A 27,340-nucleotide genomic window follows, 5' to 3' on the forward strand; every position below is an offset into this window, starting at 1 on the left:
CGGTATCCAGGAAGTGTTTGTGAGGACTTTATGGGATGTGTATAAGAAAAACATCCTTCAGGTGGACTTTTTACTCATGTAACACTGAGCCCAGCATCCACACTTACATTTTGTTTTTTTTACTAATCGTACTTTTTATGGGATCAAGCTCATTGTTCCTTTATTGATAACACAAGTATAGAATCCAACACCGACCTCCTGTGTTGATACGGTTTAATGTAAAATCTTCTCACGCTGACTTGTTCCATTACATGTGATGAAATGAAGCAGTTATATTAATCATAAATAGAAACGAATCTGCACCCTTTAATCATTGCCAGCTTGACAACCAATCAGGTACTTTAAAAAAAAAAAAAACTTCATGAGTACAGGATATTCAAACATCACTGAGCTCTTGCTTAAAGCGTATGGTCTCGTTCTTAGAAATGACCTTGCCGCTCCTAATGCCTCCTGTCCTGGCCTGGTTCTAATCCACTTATGTAAACAAATACTATTTTAATGGTCATGTGACAGAGGTGGTGTATTCTTGCTTCTTTCAGTTTAGGCAGAGTTCTGACCTTCTTTTTTTTTGCAGCAAGCCAACAATAAAAACCATAAAACACTGTACTAACCATGTAAAAAATAATCATATTACAAAACAAATTAAACAGAAGGAACTCTACTACAAGCACATATAGCAATAAATGCTTGGTTCAGATAGACCAACATGTCTGTGTTTATTCCAGACTAGAAATATTAGGATTTGACATTTATTATGTTTGTGGAGGACTTTTTTTGGGGATAATGTGGCAATGGTTGTTTAGCATATAATTCGTTTTCTTCCATGTGGCTGGTCATTGGTGAGTTTAGCACTAATATTACTACTACCTGTCAAATCTATTGGTTCTGACCTTTTGATAGAGGTGTCAATCACCCTAATCAACCCATCCATTGCGAAGTTATGAGCCAATTGTCAAGGTATTACCTGCAATATGTATACCTGCAATATACATCTATTATAATCTATAGATGTATAATAATGAATGTATACAAGTAAAAAAGTGATAAATTGAAGTGATGAACACCAATAGTGAGCTAAAAGTGAAATATATAGTTTGGTTCATCAAAACATTCAAATTCCAAGGTCATTCAAAATGTGTATGTAATTGTATATAATTTGTATTTAAATACACATTGTGGTTGCTGAGATATACTCATTTATATTCATTTTGGGCATGTCATTTTCTTTCAGTTTCTTTATTTACAGAAAAGGTACATGTGTTCATCACCTCCGCACTTGACAACATTGTCTGCATGGCTAAATGCCCTAAATTATTTACTGGTATTTTAATGTCTGCTTATGAGAAAGGCACTGTACCAATCAAGTTATTATTAATGTCAATATTTATTTCTTATATTTATTAACCCTTAGTTTCACTTCCTGCTGCTCTGCAGCCTCAAAGCACGTCTTTGTAATGGACCTTTTGAGGCTGCAGAGGGCAACAGTGTCCACTAAGATTTCAATGTTCTTCACGTTCACTCAGGTCGTTTATTTCACTTTTCTTCTGCGTACATAAAGCTGATGTCACATACACTGACTGCTGCCTTTGAGACTTAATCTCACCATCTCTGCCTTCTCATAAAGAGTCTGAACTTTTCTCTTATTTTCAGATGTAGATAAGCTCCACATGTTACTCTGCATTTCTCCCATATCAGGCTCCTCAATCTTTGTAATGGACCTGGCAACAGGGCAACACTGAGTCTGTCCACTGAGTCCTTTAAATCAAATATTTATTTATTTTTAATTCTTAATTTTTCTGCTGCTTATATAAAGCTAATACTACGTATATTAATCAGTGACTCATTCATATGGAGTTCATCCGTCAGTGTGTTTTGTCACCAGGGATCCAAAGTATGAAAGCTGTTGTAACATACATTATATATATATATATCTGTTGTTTAAAGGAGAAAAGAGGGGACGTTTGTAGTTCAGTATTTGGGTGTTGGCCCGGTATTAATGTCAAAAACCTTCTGATAACAAAAGCTGGTATCAGGTCTCTCCTTTGCTCAAATATTGACCTTTTCTTTATCGCATAATATTTTACCTTGACTGGCGACTGTACGTGCAAACAAAACCCTTTTATACTGATAGCATGTGCTTTGTTTTTTATCCTGCTTTGTTCACAAATCCCAGAAAAAGAAATGATTTTTTTTTATTTGTCATTGATGCATATGATTTTATATTTTGATGTTCCAAAAATCAACTTTTTGTACTGTACAAACAATTTTACTAATACACACAAAAGACATGCATATTCTCCAGGTACAGGTTTGCAGATAAAGCTATATATTCTCTCTATATAAAACTATATATCCATTCATTATGTATGTATGTTTGTAGACTATGGGATGGAATAAAGTCCACACAAGAAAATAAATATGTGCCGTATATAAGTCACCTTCTTGCACAGGTCGGACAGTCTGTTTGCATGCTATGCAAAGAGACTCATCAGTATTCACAGGAAGCTGCTCCTTCCTTCACAGATCTGATTCACATGCATCACTGACCTCACTGATCATTCTAATCACTCACACCACCTCTGATAATGTGCTCCTTTTTATCTACAGGAAATGCTTTTCTATTTCAAAATAAGATCTAAAATATGCTCGGATGGCTCACTGACTCACTGCCAAAGGGCTTGAAGAGCACACGCTCCAACCAGCAGCCCGACGGAGGTGAAGACCTGGCTCTGTCCGTTCTTCGTGGTCGTGGTCGTAGTTGAGGCCATCGGGTTCAGGGTGGTGGCTCCAGTTGGGTTGACGTTGTTGTTGTTGTTGTTGCTGCTGCCGCTGTTGCTGCCGCTGTTGCTGCCGCCATTGTTGTTGTTGTAGGTAGTAGTATTGTTGTTGTTGTTGTTGTTGTTGTTGGTGGTGGTGGTAGTGTTGTCGTTGTTGGTGGTACTGTTGCTGGTTGAATTGGTGCTTTGTGGCCTCCCAGTGCTTTGAGTCACAGAGTTCTTGTGGAGACAGAAAAAAAACGGTTCATGACATCACACTGTGCTCGATATTTGACTCTATACTCATACATTATTGACATTTTTTTGTCAAAATCATTTTGTTAAAGACATTATTAGAAGAAATTGAATACATTAAATGATAAAAATATTCCCTGGCTTTGCTACAGTGAAGAAGAAATATACCTGAGCACAGATAAATCCCAGCAGAGTCAGTGAAAACAGCACCAAGAGATGGTTCTTCATTCTGGATGAAGGATGATTTCCTCTTGTTTAAAGACAAACAGCCGAAGACGTCCTATTTAAATTATATATATATATATATATATATATATATATATATATATATAAATAAATCCCCAGTTTGTGTCTTGTTTCTTTACACTTGCGTGTGCGTGCACTTGCTTGTACCAAAGTAACATCGGGATCCGCAGAAGCCGGCCTTTTATAATGCATTCACATTATTCACCTGATACTCTTTTCCATCCAGGAAGCCTGGCCTCAGTCTCCACCCTCCCCCCGCTCACAGACCACACATGCAAAACTTCACGCTGGGCCAATTGAAAGCAATCCAGATATGGATGGAAGAGATACTGTCTCTGCTGGCCCTCTGGCCCCTCCAGTTATATCTGCAGCTATTTTTATCCTTTTATAAGCACTGATTTTCTGCAGAAAGATAAAAAAACTGATCAATAAAAGAATCCAAGCCCAGAAGCTTTGTATGTTATGTATGTCAAGATATTTGATAGCTTCTTATTGCCAATGTCGCCTGTTTGTCTTGGCACTCACACACCCTTACATCCATACAGTATGAGGCTTGATGTTTCCATTGGTTGGCTGTGTTTGTACACTTTCTAATAGCGTGTCCTAATAGCCTTTCAGCCAAGCAGAGAGAAACAAAGCACTGAAGGTTGTGCCAAGCAAACAGGCTGGATTTGAATGAGACCTTGGTTTGAATGCAATGGGGAACCTTTTCAATAACAAAACTAAAATGCAAATGTCGCCGGTGGCTGCGTCCATCACTGTGAGCAGGCCTGTTTGTCCAAGGATTCATCTAAATGAAGACTTTTCTCAAGTCAGTTAACTTAATTTTAATTTTTATTTGCTGAAATCTTTGGTTTTTTGGTGAGTTTTAGCATAAAGATTACACACGCTGCATATGATTACATACAGTTTAGAGGTTGGTGCAACAGTCTTAAAGGTGAAAGAGAACTCAGTGCAAACAAAGCACTTCATAGCTATAGCCAACATAAATGATGAAACTCTTTCAATTCAACATTTCCCTTCAGTCCCTGATTTCAGCCCTGTGCAACATAGATCAGGATGGAGATGAGCGGCCCCAGCAGCTGACCGCAGCCCCCAAACAACGAGGCGGACCCCCCTTTTGGTGTCGTAGCTGTGGTTCTTGTGGTAGTTGTAGTGCCAACGGTCCCAGTTGTGGCGCTATGAGTGCTGGCCGTGCCGGTTCCAGGCTTAGACGTGGCTCCGGAGGACATACTGGTGTGATCCTGGGATGGATCTGTGGTGCCTGTGGAGCGCGGGGTGGAGGAATCCAGGGGTGAGGTTGTGGTGGCAGCGTTGCTGGTGTGGCCATCGTGGGATGTGTGATCAGAGGCGTTGCTGAGCAGTGGTGTGGTCAGTGTAGCAGGCAGGCTCACGTTGTTTGGTTCAGTGTGATTGGAGGTGGGTGTTGTATCTGTTGCATTTCCCTGTAAAGGATACACACAAAAAAACATCTAATTAATTAACTCCTCCTGGTCTAAGCAGCTTTTCTACTTCCTGTCCCCTACTATCATCATCATGGTTGTCATCAGCCTCGAACCCCATAAATCGTACACATGGTTACATTTCTGCTAATGGAACATACGGACGTATTCCCGACAGTAACAGAACCTATGATCGCCCGGTGTCAGATCAATACAGCTGCAAGAGTCTCAGTAAGAAGGGTGGATATGGTTATATCCAGCTTGGTTATACAGCCAAGTGGACTTTCACTTATGAGTCAGGCTGTGTTCATGGCTCTTATCAGCCTTTAGTCCTGCACAGCCAGAGAGGACCATACAAGGGTGTAGATTTAGCATGGACGGAGATGACGCGTCCACACCAACAATTTGATCCCCTCGACAGATTCTCATTGGGTGCAGGAAGGGTTAAATTCCATTGGAAATCTTGGGTCCCCACCAATGTCAAAAGCAAATCTACACCCATGAGACCATAGACTGTAAATTAAGATCAATGACATCTGGATCGCCCCCTGGTGGCTGACTGCTCTACAGCTACAAATACTTTCCCGATGTGGCTAATGGTGTGTTAGCTAGTTTAGATCACACTGATCTGTGTCCACATGCTCTGTTTTTAAGGATACATTTGTAATTAGTTATTAGTTATGTAGCGAACATCATGGATCAGCTCCACCTCTTGACTCTGGTTTTAAGATGGCACCCTTTTCAAACATGGCAGCACACAGCGGAGGTTTAAACCTGCTGTGATAAAGTTTTTTAGGGCCACAAGTTTCTGGAACTAGAAAGCTTACATAGAGCAGGAAAGAGTTAAAAATTAAACTTTGTTTTTTTTTTAAAAACCCTCAAAATGTCAGAATGTTGTAAAAATCAAAAGTAGTTTCAGCTACAGATGATCTTCAGATACATTATCCCAGATATTGTTTGCATTTCCTGTTTTACTTTCAGCCCCGTGTGTCAACTTAGTGTCCACCACCATGCAAAGGTCCAGCTGACCTGCTGCTCCAGCTGAGTACATGAGGCATGAAGACATTAGAAGCGCTTTGCATACCGCTGCGGCTGGTCTGAGCCTGCAGTACATGACCACCATGTGCACTGTGTGTGTGTTTTTATAATGACCCCCCCCTGACTGCCCAAATCTGCATCTGCATCTGCATCTGCGTCTCTGTTGCATCTCACATTCACCTCTGTAGCTTCAATTTTGACTCGACACAATGGGTCACATCTAGATTATCTGGAAATAGGAACTCCCAGGAGTTCCTCCCAGGTAAAGAAAAGGATTAGTGCCAGCTGACTGAATAAAGTAGGTCTAATATATTTAGTTTCACAGAATTATGGCAGAGGAGGGGAAGTTGATTAGAGGAAAAGTTTTCATACAAAAATAATGACTTTTGCCGGCCTGTTATTATGTTTTATAAATGGATTTTACCCCAAAATAAGGTTATAATATACATTTTATACATTTTCTTTCAGTGAACAGGGTTTAGCCATATTCATTGGATAAACAGGAAAAATGTTAACACAGAAGTAACTAACTTAACTTAAGTAACACTTAAATCTAAACAATTACTAAACATTTACTGTTTTTTTTTTCGTCACACTTCAGCTAAAAAAATTCAAATCACATTAATCAATTAATTTCTACTGAACGATCTGAGCATCACAGCCACCTTTAATTCAAAGTGTCTCCTACCTCAGAGCTCCCCGGTGACACGAAGGTCAAACACACAGAGAGGAAAAGCGTCCCTGTTATCTTCATCCTGATGGTCCTGTTGGTCTGACTTCTTTGTACTTTATGGCTGTCTCCACCTTTCAGTCTGTCCTTTTATACCTGCCAGCTCCCCATCAACACCGATGCTGATAACAGAAAAAAAGGGAAGAGAAAAAAATGATGCACTGTGCTCTGGAGCGAGGAGGAAGGAGCAGATACGCTCATGAGTCTGTAATATGTAAATGTCACAGTTGCTTATGTGTTGGTGAAAGTAGAGCTTGGTTTACACTTTGTTGTTACGACGTGCCAACGGCTTCCCGCTTCAATCTGCACTTTATAAACAGTATAGCTGGAAGGATTAGGAAAGCAGGAACTGTCCCACATCATACAGTAGTGCCATGTTACACTGTATATTATGTTACAGCTCATAAGAGTTCAAATTCAGCAGCAGTCCTGGGTGTGTTGTGCACACTTCTGTGGTTTCCCAAAATACATACACAACACTTTACTTCCTTGACAATATATTTATATGAATCAGCATCATTTTCAGTCACTACACCTGATTTTCTGGCACTAAAAGGATCTCAAGATACTCAAATCACTGCAGGGTGGGAGCACACAGGTCACTTAATGGGCACATGTGTAAATATTACCAGGCTTACACTGTAACTGCACCCATCGGCTGTTTGTCCACTTCTTACTGATGTGGTGAACTTTCACCCGAGGTCAGATATGAACGGAAGAAACATGAGGAAAAGGTGACGATAAGCGACTTCACCTGAAAACGGAATGCAGCCACAGAAACCCTCCTTTACTTACTTTCACATTTTTCCGCTCGTCCACCTTTGTTTGGACAGAAATTTGGTGACTGGGGCCTGTTTTGATTTCACCTTGGCTGTTGACTTGCAGCAGTCAGGAATGTGCTCATGTGATATTTAATCAATGATAGCAGGTTTTGGCAAATACTTGAGGTAAAGCTGGAACTTTATCGTTTTCTGAGAAACATACTGAGGCTCTGAAGGCAAAGTGAAAAAGTACTTGTTGCTTTTTGATGCTATTTTATGGCTTGCCAGTCATATGAAATCTCCATTTATGCCGCAGCGTGTGCAGCTTCTCTCATCGTCAACGCAGAGGGAAGCTGACCTGTTCCTGTAACAAACTGTTCTGCTGCCTGCGAGGTCACAAGCAGCTCTTTGTAGTGTTTAATCAGCCCTGTGATCACCCAGCTGCACGTTTTCTGTTATCGGGTGTTTTAAATGTCTCTTTCAGATAACCTAATGCACCAGAGCCATCAGGCCGATGCTGCTGCTGCTGCTGTGTGTTTAATCTGTGACATGTTTCAAGTAGCTACGAGTCGAGTGACTCTGTTGGGCTCTGAATTATCATACAACATTTATTTATTGTTCCTCTTTTTTAGGGTTGTTTGGCCAAGTGAAAGCACCAAGTCCTGTTTTAATGCCTCACAGGCTTCAACCATGAAGATGAGAAGAAGCCGTCAGAAGGAGGAGGAGGGAGGGAGGAGGAGCTCAGGAAGATTCTTGCCAGAGCAGCTAATCCATGAAAATCCCCCAAAATATTATTAATATGAATAATAATTGTAGGGGAGACCGGGGCTTGTTGTCACACGGGTAAGTTGTCACATTGCAATAACTTGACCACAAAGGGGGTCTAGTGCTTAAACATTATGTGATGTCACATCCTGTCTGGGAAAAGCAAAGCACACTGTCAACTGTCAACATTTGAACCTGTTAGAAGAAAGAATAAAGTGTTTGGCCAGACTTTAGTTACAGTGCTGCTTCAAACTAACTTTAAAATATGGCTAATATTAGCAAACAGGGGGCAACTTGTCTCACTACTTGAGTAAATGCAATAATAGACACAGAGAATCTGCTGGTCGTTCAATTTGTGGAAAAAAAAACTCACAGGAGAAGAAATTATCAGGAATTACACAAGAAAAAGAAGAAATGGCAGCTGGAGGTGAAGTTGGCCAATTTTTATTCAAGTCACTGATTAATCAAACTTTTTCTAGCTAAATTTAATTTGGAATATTAATTAAACTGAAGTGTACTTGTTTTATTTATGCCAAACATGTGTGACGTATTACTCCACACGGTGTGACAACTTACCCACTAATGGGGCAGCATGTCACATGTGTGCACTCCCTATTTAAATGCTGATAAGTCTGCACAGAACAGAGATATCAAAATGAAATGAATACAACGTTTGTGCCCAAGACTTTGATCTTTCATTTGTATTTTTTAACAATCTGATGAACTAATTTTAAGATATATAACAGAGTGTAAAAAGTGTGACAACAAGCCCCGGTCTCCCCCTAATGCTTAAACAGTGAAGTATCCTAACTTTTACATTGCTCACTAATAGTTTAGCAAGTTAGCATGCTAGCACACAAAGTATGCAGCAGCTGATTCACTTTAAACTGATTGATGAACGGCCAACAGAGCAACACAGATGTTCATACTTCCACTTTTAAAAACCCCATAACACATGATTTGTCATATTGTACATGTGAACCTGTAAATAATCACAACATGTTAATTTCTGACTTGCAAAACGAAGAGGAAATAGTTATGATTCTGTATGAATTCTAGGTCAGCAATCAAATGTAGGCAAATTAGCAACCATGTGAGGTCCTTTGTACAAAAGAGATTTCCTTCAGTGGTGTCCTCCCACTGATGCTCCAAAACTGCTCCAAAGAGACTTGTCTTGCTGCGTCGTAAAAGTGGCATCAGTAGGTGAGAGTTTCAGATTGTTATTCTGAGCAAAGAGCAGCTTTCTTAGCGTCAAATCATGGCTGAAGTTTTCCCAAAGCATTCAAATGTCTGGGACACACGGCCATGCAGTGTGGCTTTCCTCTGACCTCTGTGTGTGTGTGTAATGCTTCCATGCAAACCAAATGTCCTTGACGATAAAAGGTTCCAGCTGAAGCTATAATGTAAACACGTCAGCGATTCTTTCTTTTTACATTTCAAAATTGACCTTTGATGCCTTTTTTGCTGCTCCTACCTACGTACATTGATAGTTATGTTTGTTTAAGTCCATAAGGAAGTTTTCATCTTTACACCAAAGCAGCTGAAAAATAACAGGCACTTCCTTTAAAATATCAAACCTGTTTAACCTTTGATAATAGGTAAACCATGGATGAATTCAGCCACACACATATTTAACAAATGAAGGAAGCAGGTTATGCAATATGTATTTTTTCTTCTTACAGTGTTGGCTTCTATCTTTCCTAGCTGCTGTAACACTGTGAATTTCTCCTGTGGGGGACTAATAAAGGATTATCTTATCTATTTATTTATTTAAATTAGTTCGTTATTTAGTAAGATTAGGATTAAGATTTACTTTATTAATCCCCGTGGGGAAATTGAGTTGTAGTAGCAGCATTTTAAAGAATAAATACAATAAACACAAGCAAAAACTCTTATATACACATACATGCACATGGCAGCAACAAAAAAAGAATATGTACATACACACACATAGAAGTAGTAGTACTTACTGTTAATAATATACAACTAATTACTTATTATGGGGTAATTTATCAAAATGTTGCTGATACTACTTCTGGATTCTAACATAATGTTGTAAATGTAAACCATTTACCACACGTTTAATGAGTCACCGGCTCTCTATCTCCATCTGGTGGTGGGGAGTGTACACTGCTCTTTCCGGAAGTGACGCCTTGAAAACAATAAGGCGCCGTGCTTTCTAAATGATTTCCAGGGGAACGTGTCGTCATTATGTCTAATATAAAGTAACAAACAGACAAATCTGCATTTGTATCACACCCGAAGCAAGTCGGAGACTTCTGGACAGTCCGCGGCAACAGGAAGCTGTGAATTTGTAGGTAAGCGGCTGCGGCTAGCTACTTGGCTTGCTAGTGGTGAGCTAGCCTGGTAATAAGTCTCTATTGTTTAAGGCTAGTAGGATTAGCCACCAAGATTAGCTTGTGACTTCGGCGTAACTATAGGAAGAGTGCGTCCAGAAAAATAAACTGTTGTTGGTTTGTTAGGTAGAGTACACTGAGAAGAGTGTCCAGAAAGTGGCAAAACACCATCTTTATTTCGCCAGGTTCGCGTAGTTATGGCAGCTTCCTTACCCCAGAAGCCGGGCATGGCAGGGATGCCCCCGCAGCAGCAACAGCCGCAGCCTCATCTGCCTCCGGGCGCTGCCACGGCCCCGGGCCAGCAGCCCATGCCTCCTCAGGGAGCCCTGAGAGAGATCTCCCCGGTGTTCCTCTGCAGGATTGGACAGGAGACGGTACAGGACATTGTAACACGCACCATGGAAATATTCCAGCTTACAAGGGCTACACAGGTGAGTTACATCAGGCAATACTGGATTTTATGAATGGAAAGTTGCTTTCTACTTTCTCTGTAATGCTAAAGATGCATTTTGTCTAAAGATGTTGGCTGAATATTCACTGGGTAAACTGGAATTTCGGCATTTCTACAATTATTTTCCTCACTTGAAAGCTATGCAGAATATTAGTGTTTTACAGCTTTTATAGGTCACAGTTTAATTTACCAGTGTGGATTTACAGTAGAAGAAACCTGCAGACTGCCTGTACTACCTCCTGTCAGGTGTGTGAGTGGTTTTTAACTGAATGGCTGGTGTTTTTCTTGCTTAAAGGACCTCTCTGTCCCCTGTCACTCTGAATCTGTCCTGTCTTCCTCTCTGGTGTATCTGCTTGGCATGCTTGTCAGCATCTGTCTAACTCAAGCTCCCACACTCACCTGATCTGTGACTCTAATTGTATCCTGCTCAGTGCTTTTTCCCCACTGTATCGCTTACTTATTCCAGCTCACTCCTGCCCATCACACTGTTTTTCTCCTGTGGTCTTTTACTCTCAGAGTAAAAGACCACAGGTCTGTGTCAAGCCTTTTGCTCTGGCTTGACTCCTGCTCTTATAAGTAATGCACTGTAACAAGTAGGGTGAAATTGTGGGCAGTGTCTGACAGTGTCAGCCTTTTATTTTACAGTGAAAAAGGAATAAATATAGAATAATGGCATTGGAAGCTCAGGAGCTAATGAGTGATGCTGTGGTCTTTGTTCTAGCTTCCCAATGGCGTGACTCAGAGCCAGGCAATGTACCAGGACCGCTTTGGAAAGCTCCAGGAACACCTTCGGCAGCTTGCCTTGCTCTTCCGAAAGCTCCGGCTCCTGTATGAGCGCTGCGTTGAGATGACCTCTGACCTGCAGGAGGGGCCATCAGAGGTTAGGAATGTGCAGATATCGTTATCCTGCAGGGGAAAAAACTTGTAGTTTAGAGACAGTGCAGTTGAGAACTTTACTGAAACCCAAGTGTGACTGTCTGTTAGCATGTTGCTGCCCAAGTGCCAGTGCTGTTAACGGTCCACGCATCCTTTTCCTCTTCCTGTCACAGCATTCTTGATAAAAACACGTAAAGGACACTTAACAGCTTGCTGGTGTTGTGTTTATAGCTGGTGCCGTACACTGGAGAGGAGCTGGTCTCTGCCAGAGTGGAGCCCTGCAGTCCTGCTGTCATACAGGAAAGGAAGGAGGTGCTAGAGGTGAGTCTCTTTACTCTTTTCTAAAGTTACACTCAACAGTAGCAGCTTTTAATTTCCATTCTTCCAGTGTATCATCAGTCAAAAAAACTAGGCGATATATACACTGTTTAATGGGGTGAGCTAGAATTTTTGTAGTATGTAAAATGCTGTATAAAAAGTATACAGATTGACTGAGTAGTTTGAGAAACTGACTGGCTAATTGTTATAGGTATATATTAAGTATCACTGTTGTTTGTTTATTTGAATCTGTGCTTGGGTTTATTATATTGTAATTATATTTCTGAAATCAAGCTGTGTCATACACACTTAATTAATAGAAATAGAAAGTGGTACTGAGTTTTAACAAATTCCCTGCTGATCCCTCTAGGTGGCAGTGCTGAGTCAAGGTAGCAGCTTTATGATGATTGTGAGCTCGGCGTCTCTTGACAGCATCAAAATGATGGTGTTGTTTTTGTTTGGGCCAATAGTTTTAGTTGGCAAACAGAGGAAAATGTTGCCTGAGGCTGGTCACCCCGTGAAAGTGGATTTCTGCGTATCCATGCTCTAAACGCTTGGAAACAGACAGATGGGAGTCGCTGTCATATTTTGACTGTTGGTCTCTCTTGTGTTCTTCCTGCAGAAGGTCCGTCAGAAGAACCAGGAGATGAAGGTTCTGATGGACCAGATGAGGAACCTGCTGTGGGACGTCAATGCCATGCTGACGCTCAGGAAGTGATGGTTGCTCTGGGAGAGCTCCATGTACTCCTCCTTAGGTGTTCGCACTGTGTCACCTGGCAGCCATCAGGTCAAATAAGGGAATTGTTTGATTTTTGGGTTGTTAATATGAGCACTTCATCACTGAAACTCACAGTTCACCTGCACTTTTCCCCCTGAAGAGGTTCTGTGGTTTATCTGGTTGTATATTTAAGTTGTTTTGGGGGAGAAAAAAAGAAAAGACGGACTGACCAAGCATGACACTCCGTTTTAAGAGCCATTCATTCAACTGACAGCCTAATCTATGTTTGCCAAGTGCTCTACAATTGTTTTGTAAGTATATTATTCAAATGAAGTATTGACTCCTTTTTTTATGCTGTTTAAATAATGAGCTGAAACCTGTGTTGCCTCAGGTAAAACAAAATAGCAGCTGAAAGCACCATATATGTGGTGTTTTGCCCCCGGGTGCTGACACCAGGCAGGCTGGGATTCCTCGCAGGTAATTCTGCCAGAAAGCACAGGAGCTGATCTGACGGCTGTGTTTACAATGGGAACAATTGCCCATATTATGCTCTGCCGGTTGTAAAACACTATGGGTTCAGAATTCAAATTAGCCCCTTGGCAGCTAAGTATCTCAGGTGCTTTGTACATAAGTATGTGTGTGTGTGTCTGTGTGCGCTTAATGAGATTAGCTTCCTGAGTGCTAAACATCACACCTGTTTACCCCGAGGGTGTAGAATCCTGCCTGTGAATTTATTTTTGTAAACTGTGAGACAAGCTTAGCATGCTGGGTCATTTCTGGTTTTGTATAAAATAAACATCTTTTTTTTTAAAAAAAACATATATTTTTATAGTGCCTTTTCTAAAAACAGCGCAGGTCCACTCTGGAGTGTGCAGCGTGCGCTCTCTGTTCTGTTCTGTTGTCCCCTGGGGGCTGATGTGGGAATGGATGATCTCCCTCACAATTGAGATGATGTATAAGTACATCAGAGCTTAGCCACCTACACATCATGATGCATGTTCTGACCTTCTGCATTCATCTTCTTAACTCGCCAACTGCACCTCAGTGTAGTAGCTCCTACACTACAGCAAGGCAACAAAGCCGCAGAACCCCAGTCACAGCCAATTGTATCAAAGCTATTATTAAGGTAATTCCTTCTGCTCGAATTGAATGTTAGGAAAACATTATTTTCTTTGCAGTGTGTAAGTAAGGACTCTAGTAAAAACATTTGTTCATCGCTGTAGGAGCTGCACATGTTTACACAAAATACACAGTAAATATGATGCTAAGCTGAGAGTAAAATGAAGAATGCACGGCAGATATTTGTGTTCTCAGTGGAAGTGGGGAACATTGGCATTCTGTTGGTATTGGCTGATAAATGTCTTCATATTTGGCCCAGAATGAGAACTGACAGGCAGATAAAGTGATGCTGACTAATGCTCGCCATGCCCTGTTTACACCGCCACGTCGCTGACATTTACAGTTTGAATTTGTTACATAAATTAAAATGTGGTCAAACAACAAACCAGAGTTTGCATTTATAAATCGTTTTATTGGGTTTTACAGTTAGCGTTTTTGATGTGAAATGATCTGTTTCCTTGGCAACTGTCCCTCCACTGTAACACCTAAGAGACACACATTGACAGTTGGAGTGCATGGCACCGATACCACCAGTCCCCATGGGTGCTTCTGGCATGAGATGGTCAGTACGACTGACTTCGGAGGTGTTCACACCTGTTCCTTTTTTTAATCCAACAGAGATTGTCCTTTCCCACTGGGACTCTGCCCCTAAAGCCCCTTGATTTCTCTTCCTCCTCCGCTGTCTTACCAGACTTACAGAGGTCAAAGAATCCTTTGAGGCTCTTCCCACACCCCTTTCTCTTCATAATCTGATGTATAAAGTCCAAACAGACCACCAGGGCCTGTCTACTGATTGTACGTTGTCTGTCACAAATGGACCTTACTGCATCTTGTCCACACGCCAAGCAGTACTAGATTTTGCCTGTCCACTGCTGGTTGGTCCATTTGTGTGTCCAAAAAGGCCACTAGACGAGACTTCTGTACCCCTTTGTCTTTCTGTCTTTTCTTTGTGTTATGCCCTCTCCAGGTCTTTGTACTTCTTGCGGAGGACGGACACTTGATCTTTGAAGAGGACGGGGTCCAGACGAAACTGAGAGTGGACCAGAGGCATGTAGCCAAACCAGTTGGCGAAGGTGTTGATACACTCTTGCCTCTGATTGAAGTGTTCCGGGTTAGCCCAGGGGACGCTCTTCGTGCCCTGCGATGTAAGACAACAACCTGTCATGTAGCATCCAGTCCTGCTCTGACATTTGTCTGTTAGACACAACAGCACCACCAACTTACCTGTGGACTGGGCAGCTCCTTGTACTGCTTCCTTTGAGCCACTTTAATTGGCGGCAGGTGAGTCACAGCAGAGACCAGGAAGTTCATTAGGATGTCCTCACAGTTGGAGGTGCGGTCCACCAATGTCCGCAGAGACTGGGGCAGATAGTGGGAGAACAGGTAGTGGTAGTACCTGTTGGGGCAGATGGAGGTGTCACACGATACCATTTATTTCCATCTGAATTAAAGGACCAGTCAACGGGGTATAGTGCCATCTGCTGGTAAGGTTCTAGACTACAATGGGACAATGGGATGACAGTAACATTATGTAGTTAGCTGTGCACTAGCATATTCCATTTTTAGCTTATATATTACACACAGGTCCCGTAAAAATAGCAGTTAACGTCCATATGAAATGGCTAGCACTGCAAGCTAGCAGCCCCACTTCCTGAAAAGCTAAGGCTGCTCTGATTGGTCACCAGCCCCTATTTTATGTTTTTGTAGATACGGAAGCTAGCAGGATGAGTCATCTTTAATGTCTTCCAGGAAGTGAGAAACTCTAAGATAACATTAAGTATACCACTTTTTGTCATTGTTATACCAGATGTAAGCGGAGGTAAGTGGAATCTAACACTTCTGGATATGTTAAAAGAAGAATATTTAAATTGCTGTAATTTTCTGTTTAGCACAATACACTGCATTTAATTAGACAAGCTAGATGGGATTATAATAATTTAGTCGTCAAGAGGACAGAGTCTCTGTGGTACCAGACGTGGTGACATATACAGGCAAGCAGAAGATGGTGTGATGTATGTTGATGATATGTATCTAGGACAAGTTAACCATTTCACTACCAGTGGGATTTCCATACAGCGCACAACTGACTAAACCCCACCGGTGCAGTGCTTGTGTTCTATATTCTTTACTTTTTTTTTAGTGTCAGACTTGGCAACAGTCAGCATCTTCTTTTAAACGAGATTTAATTTGTGCTTAGGAAGTAAAAGTAACCACGCTTATAAGCTTAAAAAAATGCCTCTGAAGCACCCTCAATGGAAAAGAATAAATTAGATCAACTGTAAAAGAGATTGAATTGTCAGTTTCCACGCTGAGCAGAAGGGGGGTTTTTATAGACTGATCCCTCATTGTTATGTCTTTGTTTAGGCTGCGATAATGGGTATTTGAGGTAATGCTGATGTGTCAAATTAGCACGAGAACAATGTGTTTTCATTGAATCTGCTGACAGAAATGACCACATTGTCTCTAAATGTCAGAGGGTTTCGGCAGCTTTTAAAGTGCCCCGTCAGTGGATTAATTACATTCATATTGTGGAAGAACTCGCAGCCCTCTGCTGCTGTTGCACATAATCAAATTCATGCCGTTTGAATTAATCAAACTGCTTGAAATAATCCCTGAGTAATTTAACCCCCTTCACTCCCTCACACGTATACATAATTATTCCGATACCTTTTCTTTCTGTCTGATTGTTCCTTATTGCTTCTCATATTGAGACGCATGTCATTAAGCTTGCTGCTGCTGCTGCTCGTTAAGCTTTCCCTTGTTTTTAGCTGTTCAACTCAAACACACCTGTTTTGATCTTAGAGGTTAGATATAGCGGCATGTTTCTGAAAAGTCAGGAAAGGAGCAACAAAAGAAAAAGTCGTGGGAAGCTAAATTAACACCTGCCAGAAGATTGTTGTGGAAATTGGCAGTAGGTCAGTAACATGGGAAGGTGCAAAAAAGTAAAGAGATGAGGAGGAGCTCTCTGGATCTGCAGCTTGATTAAGATGGGCTGAGGCTAAGTGATGAACCACTGTGTGGTCTGACAAATCCTGCATGTTGCATCTTCCAGATTACAAAGGAGACGGACCTCAATGATTTTTAAAGTAACATATGCTGTCATCCAGATTTTAGAGAGTGCCTTGCTAATTTAATTAAAACAAAAACAAAGCTTTACTGCCCTGATGTTGCTTCCTGTTTGTTTGGTTTTTTTTTTACTTCCTGTTTATGTACCTGTGGTAGAAGGCAGCTCCAGTCAGGACAATAGAATAGTCGTTGGTCCATTTTGAGGTGTAGCCCCAGGCGTGCTTCAGGGGATCCCAGAAGTGACTTCTGGGAGGGTAGCCGACAATCCGCTCAGGAAAGCTCCGCCACACCAAGAAGGCAAAGTTCACCTGCACGTAGAGTTTGAGCGCTCAGATATGATGCATGCATTTGTTTAAAAATACTGATTGCTTTTCACACACACCTCACTGGTCAGCAGGACCGTATCCTCGTCCAGACTCAGCACTGCCTCCGTCTCTATGGCAACGTGAGGTAGAAACCGACTGGTGGTCTGTGAGAAAAGCACAGCCGTAAGTCTTCTCAGGCTTATATGTAGAGTGTGTTCTGGTGAGGTTATGAGAGACGAACGGTGGCGTTGCAGTAAATCATGTGGAGTGACTGAGAGAAGGGCATCACTATACATTTCGCCTCAAAAGGCAGCAAAGAAGATATGCTCAGAATGACTGACACATGGGTCGTGGATATGTCAGATATGCACAGATTAGAAGAAAGACAAAAAATAGACATCAAGGACGGGTTAGCACAGATATAGACTGAAAAGAGAGAAACATAAACATCTGACAGTGTGTCGTTCTGTCACTCAGACGTCAGAGCAGGCGTCTGCAGCTCTCACCTTCCTCCTGCCGTCTGTCACAGTGAGGGGGACCGGCATCGGAGGCCATTTGCTCCGGCTGGGTGGCGGCTTCTCGCTGTTCCACAGAATGATGATCTAGGACAGACGGAGGGCAGAGTGAGTGACATAGACGTGACGCATACACAGATAGATGCAGACTGGAAATAGCTGCTTACATCAATAAGCAGCAGGATTGACAGAGGTGTGTGCTCCCTCATCTCAATCTGATGACATATCAAACCACTCAAAGCACTTCACTTTTGGTTTTAATGTCTGTATTCTATTATATTATTGGAAAAATATCAGTGTAGACACAATACTACATACCATGCTGCCTTGTGTGACTTAGCCTATTTACCTGTGAGCAGTACTTTGACTTGGAGACCACCTGAAGTAACTTCATGATGGGCTGAGACTGGGAGACCAATGGGGACACAGCGTGGATGACTGCAGTGAATTCTTGACCTGGACTGACTCCTGAGCAAGGTCACAAAACAAAGATAAGCAGATAAGAGTGTGGCTTCCTATACATGCATTCATATCCTTAGAGCAGATTCTGCTGGTGGAGTGTAGGTCATTCATCTCAGTTAATGAGCAATGCACATTTGCATGTAGTGCAGACTGTTTTAATTGAAGTGTTTACCTAATCCTAGGTAGTAGAAGGGGAAATGTGCAAGGTGAGTGGAGTACTCCGGCAGGACCAGCAGACCTCCTGGCAGGGAGTTCCACATGTACTTGTTCCTTGATATGTGAGAAAACACTCGGTCCTTGATGATCTGAGGAGGAGGGGGAAAAAACAGATGTAGGTAGCGGTATGAGAAGCAGAGAGAAGCAGTAAAGTGGCTGTTGTGCTTATCTTGTATAAGCCTGTGCCACATTCTTCTTTTTTTTTCCCCCTTCTAAGCCAGCGGATGAGTTGTGAAGCTTAATATAAACTGCGCTGCAATTCAAGTCCTGACACACTTGTGTTTGCATATTTCAGCAATCCCTAATGACGCTCTCCCTGTACTTCCCACTGTCCACCAACAGGAGGTGTCCATGCAGCAGCTTTCGGCGGCCTGCGTTCTCCACTGACCTCAGGCTGGCTGCACAGCTGTCCTCCCATGGGGAGAGGTTCCCCCTCTGCTAGCTGTATGTATATAAGCAGCTTATCACCAACCTCCAGAACCTCCTTTATTATCTCCAGCATAAATCCGCAACAGCAAATACACTAGGGGGGGCTGCCAGGCCTGCATTCATAAACATCAGATCACTGTGTGTGTGTTTTTTTTAAGATTTCAGAAGGGTTAACATGTTGTATCCTCGCTAAAATTGACATGCGCACAAACCAAACCAAGAGGCTTTTATGTTCTTTTTCCAGGATGCAACTTTTGAATGACTTTCTCCAGCAACATTTGAAGTACGTTTCTTTGCGGTAGGCACAAAAAACAACCCAACAGCGATGTGTGAGCAAGACAAGAAATGAGAAAAATAATCCAAGCAGCTCTTCAGCTCTTTCCTTTTATAACCCTGACCTGTAGCATTTAAGGAAACATTATAAGCCTGATAGCAGCAAGGCAGGTTGAGACTGTTTGCTACATAATGACATATTATTTCTGTACATTAGGGGATTTTTTCTGAGACTTCAGGTGGATCAGATGCTTTGAAATGCTCCTTGGCTGCAACACAGGAAGAAAGAGAGAGTGGAAGCACAGGTCCAGATCCAAGCCTATAATCATATTGATAGAAGGGTGGTTTGATTCAAATATGAAAACTCTGCTGGAAAGCATGTTTTCTGAAAGCGAACTGATGATAGCGCACAGGCAGTAAAACGCAGATGCTCAGCAGAAACCCTGTGTTTATAGCAGTGGCTTCTTCTTTTTTGTGGATCCACTAGAAAGGCTGTGGTGCCACATATTTGTGAATAGACGTGTATGGTAGCACAAACACAGTTTGAACAACACAACCTTCTTTTATATGTCAACAGTGATTGTGTTTATGATGATTTTATTTCTATTATACCAGATCCCACAACCCAGTTTCAATGCTAACTAGCTAGCTATCTACATTAGTTCCATCCTCATTAAGCTTTTTAAACCTGAACTCTTGTTGTTGCCTCTCTCTATGACAGGGCCTAATGATGCTACGCATGCTGAGACTTTGGGCTGACCTCCAGTGTGGTGAGGACTATCTTGTCCACAGAGGAAAAGTAGGCTTCCCACAACATCTGTGTCCTCTGTCTGAGGGCCAGGACTCTCTCATTCCCCACCGCTCTCACTGTAGATGGCACCTGAGAAGAGAAGAAAGGACTTAGGTAAGAACAACAGGAAGTAGCTACAAAGATATTTTTTTGTGTGTGCTGTGTAAAGTCTCCTAAAATAGACTAAAGAAGGGAGGAAAAGGAAACAGCATTTAAGTGATCAAAACTCCTAATCTGAGCGGTTGCTTAATTTGCCCTTCTAAAAACATCTGACACAGAGCTCATTTGTGGCCTGTTGTTCAGATAATTAAACCTTAATTAGCAAGCAGTAAATTGGGGCTTTCAAATGAATGACTAAAATTGATTAAATCACTTAGAGAGTTAAACTCTTCGACTTTGAAACCCGAGATGTTGAACCGTGGAAGCAGTTGACTCCTTTTAAACATTGAAGTTGTCTGATGAAGGAGGATTTTTTTGTGTGTGTCTTTTAATCACCATGGTGTAATCACAAGTGTGTGCCTCACACTCCTATGACCTGAATATCTGTGTGTGTGTGTGTGTGTGTGTGTGTTTCCATGTGAAATGCCACTGATGAGGTCAGTGCTCTGAGCTCTTGAGGGCTTGTTCCTGTTCATTAGCCGAATGCCAATTCATGTCCTCCACTGGTCAGGTTTGAAGCGGATCAATGCAGAGGAGACATGATGTAATTTGTGTGAGGGAGCGAGATAAAGGTTGTAGAGAGAGGAAGAGAGCGAGCCTGGCTCGCTCATTGTGTTTACTTGTGTGTCTGTGAAACGAGGCAGTGAGTGCTTTTTGAAATGAAGCTGGATTAAAGTCTCCATGGGTGTGTAATCTCAGAGGGGTCTGAGCTGTAAACACACTGTTTGATACAGGTAATGCCCGCCTGGTGGATGTTTCCCCGTGTCCATGACTACATTTAAAGTCTTTGCTGACAGCACAGGCATGTAGAGAAACATGTTGGTCATAGATCTTAGTCTAATAAAAATAGAACCCAATTTAAAAATAATGCAGAGATGCAGTGTTGCCATAGAGGTTTAGTCACTGTAGATAATCACACAGGCCTCAGAAACGGGGACATATCTGAGCAATGGCTAACACAAGCGGATGCTAAACTGCTGAGAACTCTTTTCTCTTTTACTTATACTCTCTGGGAATAATGATAATAATAATAAAGCTTATCAGTCAGACACAGAATGCTTTTATCAGTGAACATTGATTTTTTAAACCTTATATGAATTAATCTTCATTTATGTAGCACAATACAAGATAACAAGCAGCCAATGAATAAATGATGGTGCATGAAAAGCTAGAAATTAGTTAATATAATATAAATAAAAGCCAATTTAAACAGTTGATTTGCTTTTAAAACATTATCTGCTGCCCTCAGGTCCTCATCATGTCAGCTATTGCTATTATTTAAGACATTTCCTGCGTCCAGTGATGTGTTCAGCCTTATAAGGCCCTTCTGGCTGATTAGAATAACATCAATGAAACTCTCTGGACTGAAATGTGTAAGTGTTTGTGTGTTTTACCTGAAGCAGTAACCTCTCGTCTCCCTCAATGACCGCCTGGTTCCACTGTATGACGTCAGAGAACGGCAGCTCCCAACCATTACTCAGCAGGACTGGGATACATGCAGCCTGGACACACACACACACAGAGTGATGGAGAGATGATGAGAAACTTACTGCTAGAATGGACTGAAAACATACAGCATATATGAGCTGTGATCAGCTGCCGGCTCCTTTCAGGCAATAAACAACATAACACAACATACCACAGCTGCATGAATATAATACAGTCTGTATGAGTTCTGTCCCAGCTGCTTGGCATCGCTATATCCAAATACTGAGCAGATCAATGCTGCTGTGTAAATGTGTGTGTGTGTGTGAGAGAGAGAGAGACCGCTATAGGGTGACTGGGATGAGTAATAAGTTTTATCTCTGCTTTCCCAGGGAGCCCTGGAGGTTTGTTAAAAGACTGTCATTCATACACATGCAAACACAGATGTGGCTGACAGGGCCGACTCTTTGTGCACTAATTAGGTACAACCACTGAGGGAACACGTGCTGGGGTAGAGGTGCACTGAAGGCAAAGAGAGAGGGATGAGAGGAGAGTGAGGAGGAACCAGTTGTTACGTCAAGGCGAGATGCTTTATTGAAGCTGATTTTTGATGTTGCTGTATCCCCCTGTTCACTGACAGGTTTTTGATGTTGTTCCACTTTTTTTTTTGCTTCGCCAGCCACGCTTTGGTCTCCCCCATCATCTTCTTTCTTTCTCTCTATACTCCCTTTTTCCCTCTGTCCTGTTCTCTTCCTCTTTCTACTCACTGTGGTCTGGACTGTTGACAGGTGTGGGTGTTTGTGTCTTTTTTTTTTTTTAATTGAACCACAAGAGAACAGCATCAGCAGCTGAGAGGGTGAAGATCAAACACTCCTCCCCCCCACCCCTACCCGGCCCACTGGGGCTTCCATGCTCCTGCATTTCATCGGAGAATAAACCTGCTGAAGGACACTTGAACAAATAGGAAGACTTGTTGTGTCAGATTTTGCCACAGGTTACAACAAGGTCACATAAAAGACTCCCAGAGTGACAACTCAAGGCCTCAGAATTTGAAAATGCAGTTTGTGGGTTTGCCTCTCAGAGATGTGAGGGCAACATTTTCAACCCCCCACTTCGTCTGGTAACATGCAAGCCTCTGCGCTGTGTAGTTGTTTTTGGTTTGTTTGCATTGGGAGATGAAGAAGGGGAGGCTTTTGGGCAAATGTGTACACGGAGAAGTGTGCAAATGCGTGTCTGTGTGTATATTGGAAAGCTGGCAGCAAGTTTCCTACCACAGTGGTAATTGCCAGTTCTTTTGTGGTCTTGGCTGGCACCAATATATATATATATATTTAAAAAAAATCTTGAAAAGTGAGGATGAGAGTGAGGAGAGAGAGGGAGAAAGAGAATACAAAGACGGAAGACAGGAAGAGAAAGGGACCGTGACTGCTGCCAAGCCAAGTGGGTTGTGTGTGTGTGTGTGGATTTGTCCATTCAGCAGACATCAGCGGTGGGGCAGTCTGCCACTCCTATAGATGCTTCCGGACCCACACACACACACACACACACACACATTGTAGCCCCGGAGAGCTGTGCAGCCAGGGAACAGGCGAAGCAGCCAGAGAGTTCAGTGCAAATCTAAAAACAGCCACTACAGCTTCCTGTGCTGGTGTGAGAGATCGTCAACTTGGGTGGCAGAGAGAGCGAACTGCAGCAGGCTGACGGCTTTAAACTGCTCATTCACTCCACCGCCCGCGGCCTCTTCATTGTTTTGTATTGGCTTGTGCATATGACTGATAGACTTAAATGAGCGATTCCACTGTTTGTATAAGTGCCTGCCTGCGTCTGTCTCTGTGTGTTAATGGGCCCATTTTTACTTTAAAAGGCTTAGCAAAGAGGAAATAAACCTTTTATATGTTCAGATCTGCACTCAGCACAACACAATGGTCGGGGGGGGAAAACATTTGCAGATGCAACCATTAAGGTGTCAATAACCCAAAAGTCTACAAAAACGTGGCGCTCTGAAATATAAACATTCTGCATCCTGTGCACTTCCTTGTTGATTGAACTGTATTTGTGCTGGATCTCATTCAACCCGAGCTGTTTCCTGTAAGAAGTGTAATTTGGCCACTCAAACAATGTAGTGGGAAATGCAGGAGCTAATGTTTTTATAATTGCTGTGTTGGCATATAGCACGCAGGGACTGAAGCTGTTTGTTTATGTGGGCCTCAGAGAAACTGGAGAGTCTTAAAACACTCACACAAGACGAACAGCAGGACTGTTTTCCTGCACGGCGGTATTGCACCATTGCATGACACATTCAGAAGAAAGTGGTGGTTTACTTGAGAGTTAGTATAAAGCAGTGGTGGGTTGTCTGGGCCTGCAAGGCCTTCTCTACTGGCCAAGTATACTCAGAAAAAATATATATATATATATGTTTTCCCTCTATTGCCTGTTATTCTTTAAGTCATATTATATCCATATACTTAGTTCAGCTGCTTCCAGTGTTCTGTATTATGGTAAAGTTTTTATCCAATCATATTTCAGCTAGCTTCTGTTGCCAGGTTCTGTGAAATCTGCCTAAGGCCTTCAGAATCAACAGAGCAGGGTCCCGTGCACTGTAAGTGAACGGAAACAGTCAGTTGCAATAGCCAATCAGATCTCGAGGCCTTACGCTGAATTGGACATGAACGAGTCCTGTGATTGGATAAGCACTCGGGAGAGCCTAAGCGGCGGGCACTTTGCAAAATGTCTGAACTAAACTTGGAGACTCAATTGATACCAACAGCTACAGCTATGTTTTTTATTCCATGATGGCTGAGGGAGGAGACGCCATCTTCAAGACGGACCTTTCACGAAAAACTGGATCTTGTGAGAAGACGTCGGCTAACCCCCCTGCTAGCTAGCTAGCTAACCTGTTACAGCAGAGGGAAGGACTGGCCTGTTTGGCTGTGTCTAAAGTATTAAAACTTGTGCCAGAAACACGACCGGGCAGACACGGCTCTTAGCATTAGCCTCCATGTCCACAGAAAAGGACTGAAACGCACAGATAACCTGAAGTCTTCTGGAGAAAAGAAAGGAGGATGGATTTTATTTTCAAATACGCAGGCACTGTGGAGGAGATCCGTGTTGGTGAGTGCAAGCATTTTTTTTTTTATCTCTTAAAATCGCCTTTTATTGTTGCCTTTTGACAGTGTCCACGATGTTTTCTACCGACTCTTCATTGTTAATGTCTGCTTATTGGTTGTAAATGCTCAGGAAATCAAGTGTTGCTCGGCTAGCTTATATTGAGATGATATGTTTAAATGTGATTCTGTATGTATTCTCGAACCATGACATCATATTGTTATTATGAGGTGTATTTATTTAGGTAGGACTTAGTGGGACGTCATTGGAGGCCTAGGTGTGATATGCACCACCCGCCACTTCATGCACTGTAGGAGCTCCCTGCTGAGCTGATTAAAGCAAATGGGCCTTTAATGTTGATCCAGGTCATTTTCATTCAAGGGGTTCAAGTGAGGGACTTGAGAGAGGTGAGAGTTTTCTTGACGACGTTTTACAGCTTCATCAGTTCTAACTGTGTGGTGGGGAAACATGGTTTATGTGTGGTGGAGGACCTAGGTAGGTTTGTGTGTGAAACTTACAGAAAGTAGCTCTAAATGTCTCCATACGTACCTGTGTCGGTCTCTGTCTGTCTGTGTCAGGTGTGTCTAATGACTGGCTAACCACTGTGAGACTACAGGGGGGCTGTGGTGGTGGGACAGGTTGACAGCCCATTTTCTTGCTGGGCACATGTGACCTGCTGCATTGTATGTGTTAGAAAGATGATGTCTGAGTCCACCACCTCTGTTAAGGGAAGGTTCCTCCAGCTTAACATACTAGATGGCTTCCTTGACTCCCTTTTCCAAATCATCTGTCCTCTCTGTCTAAAGTGTGAACATTGTTGTCGTCAAATGAGTGTCCTGAGGTGAAGATGAGTCTTGTTCTGTGGAGGAGCATGCCTCACTGCACTGGACTGCATATATGACTATATTACTGGAAGTTTTGTCCTTACTGGGATGTCGTGGTTGGTGAAGGCCTTTATTGTTTAGACACATCTGAGATGCTGGCTGTGCATTTACCTGTAGTGACTCCAGGAAGCGGAAGGAGCCCAGGCGTCGACCTCGTGGCACCAGACAGAAAGTGGAGTTGTGGAGGAGCTCCTGGTAATCAAACCTAGCAAAAGAGAAGAGAAATTATAGTCCATCAATGGGGTGGGGGAGAAGATTAGATGACATAAAAAGTGCAGGAGCGTAGATGAGATGTTGGCTGAGAGGATCTGATAATTATTAATAGCAGGTACGGGGTGAGGAGGGGTTTAAATGCTAATATGTGGATAAATATAGATACAAATCTGATATTTTTGTGAACATTTTTCAGCGACTGAACGGAAAGACTCTCACAGCGCGAAGGCTTTATCTGCTGAAATAACAAAATGCTGGCACCGTGGCAACACACACTCCCTCTAATACATCATATTTAACATCTGTCACACGTAACATAAACCAGGATTTTTGCAGCTTTTCATTTCTGATATTTACTCATAATAGCTCAGATTATGAGCAGTCATAAATCTTCCCTTCGGCAGACATGTTGGCACCAGTACCGATAGCTACTGTATGTTGGAAAATGTATCCATCACTGATCCCATAAGTAAATATGCCCGAATCTTTCTTCTCTACTGATTTGTGTCTTAGACAAGATGAGCTGAACTTGTGCCAAGTAAGAAATTTTGCTTCTCCCCACTGGCTAATGCTATATGTAACCCGGCTGAGGTCCAATGCTTCATACTCATATTTCATAAAAAGAGAAGCCAAATGGAAACCTCTGCATCAATGCCTTCCTTCATCCCACTAAGTGGAGCAGCAACGGTCGAGTGGTGTAACGGTTTCGTGGTAAAGAAGTAGAGTAAATAGATGAGTAAAACAAGCGGCCTCTTAAAGAGAACTTTCCCCTGCTCCTCCTCATCTTCCTCAGCCCACCCCATGTTCTGCGTCTCTGCTTATTTATTCGCACAAGAAATGTCAGAGTGAAATATGTCCGTTATTAATGTTCACACATTCATTTATTTAACCCCTCCACGAGTGACGAGACACAGACCGCCTTTTTACCGCCCTGTATGACAAAAACTGGGATTCCATTGCTGAGGTTGGCCCCCCACACGCTCAGTCCTGGACATGATGATCTGAATGGATGCCACTGTTAGGCGCTCAGAGCCGAGCTGTATATCCAAACCGACTGTATCAAAACACACCGAACGGACACACGCATGCATAACACAAACACTGGCATCAGTTTACTGAAAGGTGGCCTTGTCTGGCCTTAGCTTCACTCCTGCACTGACACTTCTCCACCTGTTGATAGATGTTTGCAGTCAACACTGCTATATGTATATGTACATGTTGTGTGTGTGTGATGAGGATCTGCCACGGTATAAATCTCCACTGTGCAGCTCTGATACATATGAAATGAAAGATGAAAAACATCCATCATGACTGCTAAAGAGATTTGAGGTATTTCTGAGGGATTGTGTGTCCAAATCTTGTTCTAAGCGCAGGATTTGGGTAAACACAAACAGTTAGCTGTGCATGAGTAAATGAATTCGTAGACTGAGAAGTTGTATAACTCTTTGTGTGTAAATAAATGTGTACGGTACTTCCTGGTGGAGTAGGTGGATGTATTCCAGGATGCGTGTCTGCATACGTAACATCTAATGTGAACCCTTTTGCATGTTTAAAATGTAGGGAGAGTGAGCTGGATAGTCTGACCCACTTCTGCCTATGGGCCTGCTGTTTGTGTGTCTGCACATGTAATGCGCGACTGTGTGTGTGTCTGTGCAAATGCAGCAGT

At 42.3% G+C, this 27,340-nt stretch overlaps 4 protein-coding genes across 8 annotated transcripts in view; 1 reads left to right on the forward strand and 3 right to left on the reverse strand.

Annotated features, from left to right (window-relative positions):
- Window positions 1-2,176: 2,176 nt before the first annotated feature.
- On the reverse strand, window positions 2,177-3,415 carry LOC114431960 (putative cyclin-dependent serine/threonine-protein kinase DDB_G0272797/DDB_G0274007). The gene is made up of 3 exons (XM_028399655.1): window positions 3,395-3,415; window positions 3,180-3,291; window positions 2,177-2,996 (listed from the first exon to the last, which is right to left on the reverse strand). Exons 1-3 carry the CDS (start codon window positions 3,413-3,415, stop codon window positions 2,656-2,658), a joined length of 474 nt encoding a protein of 157 aa, XP_028255456.1. The 3' UTR covers window positions 2,177-2,655.
- Window positions 3,416-4,073: 658 nt separating this feature from the next.
- Window positions 4,074-6,581, reverse strand: LOC114432659 (mucin-13-like). Its single transcript, XM_028400816.1, has 2 exons — window positions 6,426-6,581; window positions 4,074-4,702 (listed from the first exon to the last, which is right to left on the reverse strand). Exons 1-2 carry the CDS (start codon window positions 6,489-6,491, stop codon window positions 4,292-4,294), a joined length of 477 nt encoding a protein of 158 aa, XP_028256617.1. The 5' UTR covers window positions 6,492-6,581; the 3' UTR covers window positions 4,074-4,291.
- A 3,559-nt stretch (window positions 6,582-10,140) lies between these two features.
- LOC114429424 (mediator of RNA polymerase II transcription subunit 30) lies at window positions 10,141-14,098 on the forward strand. 3 transcript variants are annotated; one of them, XR_003669717.1, is made up of 6 exons: window positions 10,141-10,311; window positions 10,536-10,781; window positions 11,523-11,681; window positions 11,909-11,998; window positions 12,618-13,024; window positions 13,105-14,098. XR_003669717.1 is itself a non-coding variant. In XM_028398274.1 (5 exons), exons 2-5 carry the CDS (start codon window positions 10,548-10,550, stop codon window positions 12,711-12,713), a joined length of 579 nt encoding a protein of 192 aa, XP_028254075.1. In that variant the 5' UTR covers window positions 10,141-10,311; window positions 10,536-10,547; the 3' UTR covers window positions 12,714-14,098. The 3 variants fall into 3 exon arrangements, 2 of the variants coding, with proteins under 2 accessions (XP_028254075.1, XP_028254080.1); XM_028398274.1 differs by having other exon boundaries at window positions 12,618-14,098; XM_028398279.1 differs by having other exon boundaries at window positions 10,141-10,307; window positions 12,618-14,098.
- Window positions 14,099-14,253: 155 nt separating this feature from the next.
- ext1c (exostoses (multiple) 1c) overlaps window positions 14,254-27,340 on the reverse strand; it is a 59,018-nt gene continuing 45,931 nt past the window's right edge. For all 3 annotated transcript variants that reach the window (XM_028400526.1, XM_028400528.1, XM_028400527.1), the window contains exons 3-12: window positions 25,573-25,666; window positions 21,442-21,549; window positions 19,859-19,978; window positions 18,353-18,485; window positions 18,068-18,186; window positions 17,710-17,805; window positions 17,281-17,367; window positions 17,046-17,206; window positions 15,057-15,228; window positions 14,254-14,970 (exon numbers count right to left, since the gene is read on the reverse strand). In XM_028400526.1, the coding sequence (XP_028256327.1) occupies window positions 14,785-14,970; window positions 15,057-15,228; window positions 17,046-17,206; window positions 17,281-17,367; window positions 17,710-17,805; window positions 18,068-18,186; window positions 18,353-18,485; window positions 19,859-19,978; window positions 21,442-21,549; window positions 25,573-25,666 (1,276 nt within the window). In that variant the 3' untranslated portion in view covers window positions 14,254-14,784. The remainder of the gene's footprint in view (window positions 14,971-15,056; window positions 15,229-17,045; window positions 17,207-17,280; window positions 17,368-17,709; window positions 17,806-18,067; window positions 18,187-18,352; window positions 18,486-19,858; window positions 19,979-21,441; window positions 21,550-25,572; window positions 25,667-27,340) is intronic.

Source organism: Parambassis ranga, chromosome 2 (assembly GCF_900634625.1).
Source record: "Parambassis ranga chromosome 2, fParRan2.1, whole genome shotgun sequence".
Taxonomy (NCBI): Eukaryota; Metazoa; Chordata; class Actinopteri; family Ambassidae; genus Parambassis; species Parambassis ranga.